Raw genomic sequence first — 11,428 nt, 5'->3', positions numbered from 1 at the left:
CTGTAAGTTTTTTCAATTATAAATCAAAACAATTCTATTTTTATTAATTAATAAAGTTAATAAGTTAACTTAAAAGTTGACACAAAGAGAATCGCCGATAGATGCTATTTTTTTCATTAAAAAGGTACTAAATCGTAAACCGAAAAATCTAAAAAACGGTATATCATTTTAAGTAAAAAAAATTGTACATCTAATATAATAGTCTTTTCGAAATAACATATATTTTTTGCAAAGACATAAACTAGAATTTTTATATTAAATTTTAGCATTCAACTTATACCTCGAAATTTTCACAGCGGTACCCATAACCTAAACAGGCTGGGGCCATATAATTTTAACAGCACTGTAACCTCTAATAGGTTTATAGACTAGTGATAAGAATTGTCATTTGCATTAATTACTGCAATTTAAATAAGTTTTATGACTAAAAATTATTGAACGTTTTGAATAGAGTTTTTTTGATTTATAATTGAAAATTTGCTTTTTGGCATTCATAAAAAATGTATTTAAAAAATTAAATACAAATATTTGTCGTTTTCAAATGAACATATTAAATATTCACAGTATTATTTTTAATATTATTCAATAATATGTTATATTTCTTTTGATATTTCAATAAAACGTTGAAAATTTTTGGTGTGCCTATTGCCATATATTTTATTAGTTCAACTACTACTCCTTTCATAAAGCAAAGTACCCAATAGTTGAACACTTATAAAAATGGGACCAGTACTTGAACAGACTTTTCGAATTGTTATAATACAAAATCCGTAAATTTATTATGAGTAATATGCGCATATTATAATTATTAAATGATACAGTAATTGATTTCTCTAAATTTTTTCAATTATAAATCAAAACAGTTATATTTGTATTAACTTAAAAATTGACATGTCGAGAATCGCTGATAAATGCTATTTTTTTCATTAAAAAGGTACTAAATTGTAAACTGAACAATTAAAAAAACGGTATACCATTTTAAGTCAAAAAAATTGTACCATCTAATGAAATAGTCTTTTCTAAATAACATATATTTTTTGCAAAAACATAAACTATAATTTTTATATTAAATTTTAGCGTTCAACTATACCTCGAAATTTTCAAAGCGGTACCCATAACCTGAACAGGCTGGGGCCGTATAATTTTAACAGCACTGTAACCTCTAATAGGTTTATAGACTAGTGATCAGCATTGTCATTTGTATTAATTACTGCAATTTAAATAAGTTTTATGACTAAAAATTAGTGTAGTTAAAAATTATTGAACGTTTTGAATTGAGTTTTTTTGATTTATAATCGAAAATTTGCTTTGTCATTCATAAAAAATGTATTTAAAAAATTAAATACAAATATTTGTCATTTTCAAATGAACATATTAAATATTCACAGTATTATTTTTAATATTATTCAATAATATGTTATATTTCAATAAAACGTTGAAAATTTTTAGTGTGCCTATTGCCATATATTTTATTAGTTCAACTACTGCTCCCAGAGTGTTCAACTACTACTTCTTTCATCGTCTATTTTAAAAACGTTGTCAAAATATAAATAATCAATTCTCTTTGTTATTTTGCTAATCAATTGAAAATTGTTTATATTTCCATGAAAATCACTAATTTGAACTAATAATTACATCTTTATATATTGAAAGTACAGTCAAATAAGTTTTACTTTGAAACCTGTTTAACTACTGGGTACTTTACCTTATAAAAAAAATTTTACTTCTAATTTTTTGAAGAAGAATTTGAGTTAAAGTTAATTCCATAATTCAACTAAAATCTATAATAGAACAAAAATTAACTACAAAAAATTTTTAAACAATTAATTTAAATATATATTTCATATCATACAAATTTTTGTACACAATCCAACTCATACAATGTAATCTAAATTTTTAATTAATAATTTATTTTACAAATTACAATTAAATTTTAAATATCTAAAAAAAAAAGCCGTCAAATTATATAAGCAGCGTTCTTCTGCTCAATCACCGCCCGACAACCAGGACAGTAATCGTTGATACTTGCTGAGCAATCTTCACACAAGCAAACATGTCCACAGGGTAACAAAATTACTTCTCTTGGGTTCTCCTTGCACACTACACAAATTTGATCTTCGCGTAATTCGCTATCTCTCACTCTCTGGCGACGTTTCTTCCTTGACTCTTCCAAATTCTGTCGCTTCTCCTCGGATATTCTTTTTTCCTTGCGAGCCCTTCGGTACTTACAAACCACCATTCCTCCGACTACTAGGCCTACGGTCCCGAAAATTATACACAAGCATCTGTAATTTTTTTAATTTATTTTTAATAAACAAAAATTGAAAAAAAAAAAATTTTTTTTTTTAAATTATTATTATTTAAATTTATTATTATATAAATTTAAATTATTCAAAAACAAACTTGTAAACTCTTCGCCGTTCATCCAATTTTCGTAACAAGGATCCGACATTCATTGTTGTTAAATAAAAAGGAGTACCGTCTATTGGAGGCTGTAATGTTAAATTTCCGGCTTTGTCTAGTGTTAGTTCTCCTACTCCTGTCATCGTAACTCCTTCTCGCAGCATTTCTTCGGTTGATTGCATTCCTCGTTGACGGAATCCTAATAAAATACAAAGTGAAAGAAAAAAAAAAAAACATTAGTATTTATTATTCTACTTAAAAAAATAGCTGATAAGAATTTTTTTTTTTATTAAAAATTGAATTTTTAATGTTGAAAATTTTATAATTTAATAAAAATTAATAAAAAATTTTTTTTTTATTGAAAATTATCCATTTTTGATTGATATAGTGTTATAAAAAATTAAATTAAATTAGATAATAGTTAATGAATATTCCTGGGAAATTTTCTCTGAAAAAAATTAAATAATAAATCTAAAAATAAATACCGGTAAAAAACTCCCAGATGAGATCAGCAACAGTCGGGGCATTTGGTTTAAATTCATCACATAATACATCCATGTCAAGAATTTCCGCAGACAATGCATCGGTTACTTCCACTTTAGCGGATCCATTCTGAAGAGCAAAAGGTACTGTATTGTAGACGTCTTGCACTATACGTTCTTCATTTGACCTATTTAATAGAAAAAAATAATTAATAAAATTAATTTAGTATCTTATTTCAATGGTGCTTAAATTATCTGACATCTGATAATTTATAAGATTTTTTTTATAAATGAATTATAACTAAAACAATTTTTTTTTAAATTGCACTTTTAATTTTTTCCAATTTATGTGAAGGAATTTTTTTTGTTAACAGAAAAAATCATCTATATTATTAAGAAAATAAGAAAAATATTGTGTCCAGGACAGTCATATGATAAAATCACAACATCGAAATGAGTTTATATCTTAAAAAATGTCAATAATTAAAAAATTACAGTGTATCTTGTCAACTACTGACATTTTTAAAGATATAAGCTCATCCCGATGTTCTACTTATCGAGACCTTTCATTTGAGTACCCACATCAATTTTTCATATATTTTATATATTTATATATTTCACAAATACTATATATATAAAATATATAAAAAAAAACCATGTGGGTACTTAAATGAAAGGTCTCGATGAGTGTAACATCGAAATGAGTTTATATTTTCAAAAATATCAATAATTAAGAAATTACCTTGTATCTTGTGAAACATTGACATTTTTAAAGAGATAAGCTCATCCCGATGTTACACCCATCAAGACCTTTCATTTGAGTACTCACATCAATTTTTCATATATTTTATATATTTATATATTTCTCAAATACTATATATATAAAATATATAAAAAAAACCATGTGGGTGCTTAAATGAAAGGTCTCGATGAGTGTAACATCGAAATGAGTTTATATCTTAAAAAATGTCAATACTTAAGAAATGACCTTGTATTTTGTCAACTACTGACATTTTTAAAGATATAAGCTCATCCCGATGTTCTACTTATCGAGACCTTTCATTTGAGTACCCACATCAATTTTTCATATATTTTATATATTTATATATTTCACAAATACTATATATATAAAATATATAAAAAAAAACCATGTGGGTACTTAAATGAAAGGTCTCGATGAGTGTAACATCGAAATGAGTTTATATCTTAAAAAATGTCAATAATTAAGAAATGACATTGTATCTTGTGAAACATTGACATTTTTAAAGAGATAAGCTCATTATGATGTTACACTCATCGAGACCTTTCATTTGAGTACCCACATCAATTTTTCATATATTTTATATATTTATATATATTAGATATATGTATATATGAAAAATATATCAAAATGCATGTGGGTATTCAAATGAAAGCTCTTGATGAGTGTAACATCGGGATGAGCTTATATCTTAAAAAATTTCAATACTTAAGAAATGACCTTGTATTTTGTCAACTACTGACATTTTTAAAGATATAAGTTCATACCGATGTTACACTCATCGAGACCTTTCATTTGAGTACCCACATCAATTTTTCATATATTTTATATATTTATATATATTAGATATATGTATATATGAAAAATATATCAAAATGCATGTGGGTATTCAAATGAAAGCTCTTGATGAGTGTAACATCGGGATGAGCTTATATCTTAAAAAATTTCAATACTTAAGAAATGACCTTGTATTTTGTCAACTACTGACATTTTTAAAGATATAAGTTCATACCGATGTTACACTCATCAATGCCTTTCATTTGAGTACCCACATCAATTTTTCATATATTTTATATATTTATATATATTAGATATATGTATATATGAAAAATATATCAAAATGCATGTGGGTATTCAAATGAAAGCTCTTGATGAGTGTAACATCGGGATGAGCTTATATCTTTAAAAACGTCAATATTTAAGAAATTACAGTGCAATTTAACATAAGTAATTATTTAATAAAGTAAAATTTTATTTATTTATAGTTCACAAGTCACGGCAGTTATATAGTGGTTGCAAGGTTGCTAGTAAGAATTAATTTTTCTAACAAATAAATTATTGTAATAAATTTACCAGAATCCAGCAGTAGTTCTAGCAACTACATGTTCCTTGACAATGAGCCGCTGGATGACTCCAGTGATAGCTGGGTTGTTGATGCCATTAAGAGGCTTGCTGAGAGGTTTTACGATCCCACGGAACGCGACGTAGTTAAATTTGTCCGTCTCTGAAGACTTGACAATGTCATGTAAGTTAACGCCGACATCGCAGATCTGGACATTCTGAAATAGACTAAAATATTTTGGTAACTATTGATAATAAATATTCATAATTATAATTTTTAAAAATTGTTAGTGCAGTTTTTTCACTTATAATTTTTATTGATTAAAAATTGCCAAGTGTTTGATAATTTTACTATCTTAAAACTATGCAAATTATATTAGCTGACATTTAAGAAATTTTATTAAAAAAAAATTTGACATGTAGAAAATTTGATGATATTAAAATTAGCAATCACTTGACAATTTTTTAATTTTTTTTAACAATTAAATTTGTTTTAAAAAATTGAATTTTTTATTTTTTAAAATTTTTACGTCAATTTTTTTGCCATAATTTATTTATTGAAATAATTATTTCATATTTGCTTAATTTATCTTTGTAAATTAGCTGACATTTACAAATTTTTAATGTTTTTAGTAGAAAAAAATTGATAAAAAAAAATTTAGAAAATTTTAATTGCCATTTAAAAAAAATTTGTTTTTAATTTATAATTTTTATTGATTAAAAAAATTAAAAATCGTAAAATGTTTGTTAATTTTTAATGTCACATTAAGATGAACAGTAATTAGATTTTAGGTAATTACCTTGACAGAATTTACTGCCAGCCGACAGTGAAAATACTGGCGAAGACACACCACCAGGATAACGCTGTCGATACCCAGAGCTATTATCTCACCCAAGTATTCCATTAGAGGTTATTTTAATGTAGTCAGAGTTATTTCTTATTTTATAGCTTTTGCGCTTAATAATCTTGATCCTAAAAGTTTGAGATTTGAGTTTTAGTAAGTTAATCATTTCATTTGATTTTTTTTCAAGTGTCAAATCATTTTTTTTAACACAACTTTTAAATTTAGACTTAGAAAATATTAAAGAGAGAATTATTTATGACACTGAGGATGACGACACTCGTTTGTTTTTATTTTTATTAGTTTGCTTTTCTGACGCAAACTTTCCCGCCGGTTTTTTGAAAGTTTTAGGGGATTTTTAGAGGTGTAATAAACTGGATATTGCAGGATTTATTTACCCAGTAGAAGAAAAGGTAATTGCTGTAGTATGCTTGCGGGTTTTATTACTCTAGAGAGAGTAATTATTTATTTATTTATTTTGTTAAACTTTTTAGGTATGTTTTCATTGTTTATGTGTGTTTTTATTTTCGAAAATTTAATTATTTTTTAAGAAAAATTTTTTATTGTAACTCAAAAGTTTTGATTTTTTAAATTAAATTATTATTAAAAAATTTTTTTAATTATAAATTATATATTTTTTCAATGATAAAACCCAAGGCAGTAAAAATAAGTACGTAAATACTTACTTATTAATCCGAACAAAAACAGTTTCACTGTAAAAAAGTCGCGCCAAGTCCACGTTCATAAGACTATTAGGAAAAAAAAATTTTTTTTTTTCTTTAAAAAAAGATACAAAATAAAAAAATTAAAAAATCCAAGTAACCGATATGATTGTTTTTGATTTTCGGAAATTAAAAAAAATTTTATTGTAAATTTAAAAATTTTAAAAAAAATTTTAGAACGTATTTAGCGTGCGTGGTTGCAAAATATTTTACTTTTAATGAAATTCGTAAAATCTATTTACTAGGACTTAAAAAAAATTGAAATAGACAATGACGCACACCAAGTACGTTCTAAAATTTTTTTTTAATTTTTAAATTTACAATAAGATTTTTTTTAATTTCCGAAAATCAAAAACAATCATATCGGTTACTTGGATTTTTTAATTTTTTAATTTTGTATCTTTTTTTAAAGAAAAAAAAAAATTTTTTTTTTTCCTAATAGTCTTATGAACGTGGACTTGGCGCGACTTTTTACAGTGAAACTGTTTTTGTTCGGATTTTAGTATTTTTTGTAATTATAATGAAAATTTACAATCGGCACCAACTTAAATCTCGTGTTGACTGCATTTTTTACTGCAAACTATCCCCTTGAAGCTACAGTTTATGTAGATGTAATTCCAGTGCACTCTGGCGGCCGTAAATGTAAGCTGTGAATTACTTTTCTTAACTGTAGTTGCTTATCTATAGGAGGATTACTACACATTTTTATTTTATCTTGTCTGTGGCGCTGACCTTTCTCCATAAAAAAAAAGTCAGGATCGAAATTTGTGAGCGAGCTATAGTATGTGCTGATAAAATTTAATAATTTCAAGTAAATAAATTGTTATAAGTGAATATAATTAATTAATACGGTGAAGTAAATTATGAATTACTGTTATGATAAACAAATTGGATAAAAAAAGTACCGTAGAATTAAATAAAATTTCGCAGCCTCAAAAAACCGTTCTGCTTACAGTAAACACAGTCGGTAGTCTGGCGCTCCGTTTACAACGGATTTGAACGGAACTTGGCGCCAGATTCTACCGAATCTGTGGATTTTCTAAAAACTTAGAAAATTTCCGTAGATTGTTGAGCTTGCGCGCACCTCAATAGAGGGCGACAATGGGGAAAACGGTCGACCGACAATTGGTACCACGACATTTCACCCCCGATTGTGTCACTGACTTGTTTATACGACAAATTTAAATAGCCCGATAGCCACAGTTTCAGACCAACCAAGTTGGTGTCAGATAGTTGCCACCAACTTAGCGACAACTTGCGGTCAACTTCCGAATTTGTAACTGTTGGCGCCAAGTTGGCTACAAGTTTCTGAGAAAAAAGAGACCAATCTACTGCCGCAATATGTCGCCAAATTTCTTGAGAAACTTATCGTCAACTTGGTGTGAAAAAGTTTCAGAGCAACTTTTGCCGACAACTTGGTGACAACTTGGTGAACAAGTTGACACCAACCGAGTTACTTTCCAAGAGTTGCCGCCAAGTTGGTGACAAGTTGCGGCAGTAGATTGACAGAAAGTTGCGGCCAACTTGGCTATCAGGGTACAAATTAATATTTGTTATTTACCGTAAGATGGACGGTGGTGTTTACTCAAGTCAGGTCTTAATAGGTGACTGAATGGTAGTTACGGACAGTGCCTCGGATAGCTTAACAGCCAAGACCAGTGATTGCAGTTTCAATCGGCTTAGCGAAACGAATGGAAATTTTGAAAAAACGTTTTTAGAGATAATAGATAATTTAATAAACTATTTCACCACAAAACGGTTTTTTCAAAAATTTCATTCGCTTCGTCAAACCAATCGAAACTGCAATTGCTCTGCTGTTAGGAGTACGACAGAGATAGTTCCGTCCAACTCCGTGAGAGCAAAGCGCACTGATAGAAGGATTTGTTTATAGTTAAAAATATTTGTTAATATTTAACAAATGATTTATTAGAGACCACTTTTTAGTCCTTAACAAATATTTCTTAGTATTTAAAAAGATTTATTAATATTTAATAAATGAATATCGGATTTATTAAATACAAAAAACTCATTTTAAATACTAAGAAATATTTGTTTGATACTAAAAAATGGTCTCTAATAAATGATTTGTTAACTATTAACAAATATTTTTTTAATATAAATAAATCCTTCTATCAGTGCGAGAAAAAGATGGTCTCGCCTGTATTAACTGGTAGAGCCTTTGGCCACCGAATACAAATGAACTGATTAACATCCCCCACAAAACAATCGTCAAATACCTGGGTGTACACATTGAACAGCTGCTTAGACTGAGACACCATCCGGATATTCAACTGGCCAAAGCTAAAACCGCTTTCAAAGCCAACAACCGAATCTTCTATAATAAAAATCTAAGTAGAAAAACTAAAATAATCTGCTACCTTCTACTCGTCAGGCCAATCCTGACTTACGCTGCACCAATTTGATGGAACACTAGTGCAGCCGTCATTGAAAACTAGAGTCATATAGACTAGAGTCTATACTACTAGAGTCACTAGAGTCAAAATAGAGCCATATTAAAGCAAATTTTTAAGGGAGTTGGGAAAGAACGGATAGGGGAAAGGGGGGGGACCTACTCAGTGGGGATTTTTTCGTAATTGAAAAAATAATCAGACAGCCCAGACTGGGAATCGAACCCAGATCTCTCGGTTACGCGCCAAGGGCTCTACCAGTTAAGCTATCCGAGACAAGTACTGACTACTTTATTCAGTCACGTATATAAGACCCACCGAGCAAACAACGCCACCGTCCATCTTACGGTAAAGAGCCATATTAAAGCAAATTTTAAGGGAGTTGGGAAAGAACGGATAGGGGAAGGGGACCTACTCAGTGGGGATTTTTTCGTAATTGAAAAAATAATCAGACAGCCCAGACTGGGAATCGAACCCAGATCTCTCGGTTACGCGCCAAGGGCTCTACCAGTTAAGCTATCCGAGACAAGTACTGACTACTTTATTCAGTCACGTATATAAGACCCACCGAGCAAACAACGCCACCGTCCATCTTACGGTAAAGAGCCATATTAAAGCAAATTTTAAGGGAGTTGGGAAAGAACGGATAGGGGAAAGGGGGGGGACCTACTCAGTGGGGATTTTTTCGTAATTGAAAAAATAATCAGACAGCCCAGACTGGGAATCGAACCCAGATCTCTCGGTTACGCGCCAAGGGCTCTACCAGTTAAGCTATCCGAGACAAGTACTGACTACTTTATTCAGTCACGTATATAAGACCCACCGAGCAAACAACGCCACCGTCCATCTTACGGTAAAGAGCCATATTAAAGCAAATTTTTCGAAAGGAAATGCTTGAGATCGTGCATTGGAGCCTACAGATCAGTGGAATCCAATTTCAAGAAATTTATTAGTAACTCAGTCATCTACTCCATAGCAAATATCCCTAGAATTGATAATCACATCATTAGACTGATTCGTGATTATTTCAGTAAACTTCCGCAAAATGACAACGAGGCAATCCAGGGACTTGCTAAATTCACCAATGAGGATTTCAATACACGTAATGAGACGGGCCTCCTTCCCCCTCAAGCATTTCTTACAATGGACAACACACAGTAAAAAAATTTTCGTAAAATTTAACATAAAATTTTGTGTAGATGATTTTTTTACACAAAATTTATGTTAATTCTACACATACTGTTTGTATTGATAAAATCAACATAATTCTCTGTTAAAAGTAACACAAAAATATGTTAAGACTTTCATCTGCAGATTCTCGGATTTCAACACACTTAAATGTTATCCATAACACAAATAAAGTGTTGATTTTAACATTTTCTTTGTGTTACTAAGATCAGCTGTCAAATTTGTGAGTTTTATTAATAATTCAAATATATATTTAAATCGATTTTAATTTCTGAATAAAAAATAAATTGTATCCCATAAATACAAAGTTAAAGAACTCAATAAAGAATTCAAAATTTTTAAATAGTGATAAATTAATTTTAATCAATAGTTGCTACTTTACTACAAGTCAGTGGCAATAGATGATTATAGGATTAATGATGTATTAATTTCTAATTATTAATTATTAATAAACTCGTTAATTATATATTAATGGAAAATAATGTTTTTTTCACGCTGCATTTAAGTATTTCACGTAATGACACCAATCAAAATCCACCAAATTAAAATGACGTTGAGGCTATCACATTCACATGTCTAAATATCTTGTGTGGCATACATGACTATGCCCGTACTTCCGAGATCCCGCGCAAAATAAAGCGGAGCGGCGTCATAATTTAACATATCTTTGTGTAAATTCAACATATTATTTGTGTTACTATGGAAAACATCAACACAGCTTTTATATTGAATTGACATTTAAAAAGTGTTATTTATACTACTAACCGAATGGGAGTGTTCTTTAACATAAATTTTGTGTTGGTTGGCCAGTAACATTAAAAAAGTGTAGTTTTACTTTGAATTAACACTTGAGTGTGTTAAGAAGTGGATGGATTGATCGATACAAACAGTTTGTGTAGAATTAACATAAATTTTATGTAAAAAAATCATCTACACAAAATTTTATGTTAAATTTTACGAAAATTTTTTTACTGTGCAGAGGCCTAATACAAGATGAATACAACATTCCGATCATCTACCATTGGAAAAGACATAAGGCAAACAAAAAAATTACATTCAAACCAGAAGACATCAAAACCAGATGGTTTGACTTCGGATACTCCATGGCCCTTCCGGAGAGAGACAGTATCGACGCACACAGGCTGAGCGAGAAGTACTGGTGGCTCACCAGTGAGTCCATGCATCGTAAGGAGCTTCGTAGGCGACTACGTCTCACTTAATTAAGGGGGGTGGGATTTGTAAATAGTGTATATAATTTAAAACAGCAATGATACTAGTAAGA

At 29.3% G+C, this 11,428-nt stretch overlaps 1 protein-coding gene across 1 annotated transcript; it reads right to left on the bottom strand.

The window, feature by feature from the left end:
• Nucleotides 1-1,823: 1,823 nt before the first annotated feature.
• LOC123265358 (mitochondrial E3 ubiquitin protein ligase 1-like) lies at nucleotides 1,824-6,100 on the bottom strand. The gene is made up of 5 exons (XM_044729084.1): nucleotides 5,787-6,100; nucleotides 4,999-5,204; nucleotides 2,889-3,073; nucleotides 2,404-2,602; nucleotides 1,824-2,285 (listed from the first exon to the last, which is right to left on the bottom strand). Exons 1-5 carry the CDS (start codon nucleotides 5,889-5,891, stop codon nucleotides 1,958-1,960), a joined length of 1,023 nt encoding a protein of 340 aa, XP_044585019.1. The 5' UTR covers nucleotides 5,892-6,100; the 3' UTR covers nucleotides 1,824-1,957.
• Between the last annotated feature and the right edge of the window lie 5,328 nt (nucleotides 6,101-11,428).

This window comes from Cotesia glomerata, linkage group LG5, assembly GCF_020080835.1.
Source record: "Cotesia glomerata isolate CgM1 linkage group LG5, MPM_Cglom_v2.3, whole genome shotgun sequence".
NCBI lineage: Eukaryota > Metazoa > Arthropoda > Insecta > Hymenoptera > Braconidae > Cotesia > Cotesia glomerata.
Note: the sequence above shows the minus strand (reverse complement) of the source record. Positions and strands in the feature narration are given on the sequence as shown.

Coding starts and splice junctions, on each gene's coding strand:
- LOC123265358 (XM_044729084.1), bottom strand. CDS start 5,891: ATGGAATACTTGGGTGAGATAATAGCTCTGGGTATCGACAGCGTTATC. Junction 5,205..5,786: donor TGGCAGTAAATTCTGTCAAG/GTAATTACCTAA, acceptor AGTCTATTTCAG/AATGTCCAGATCTGCGATGT. Junction 2,603..2,888: donor CATCTGGGAGTTTTTTACCG/GTATTTATTTTT, acceptor GTATTTTATTAG/GATTCCGTCAACGAGGAATG.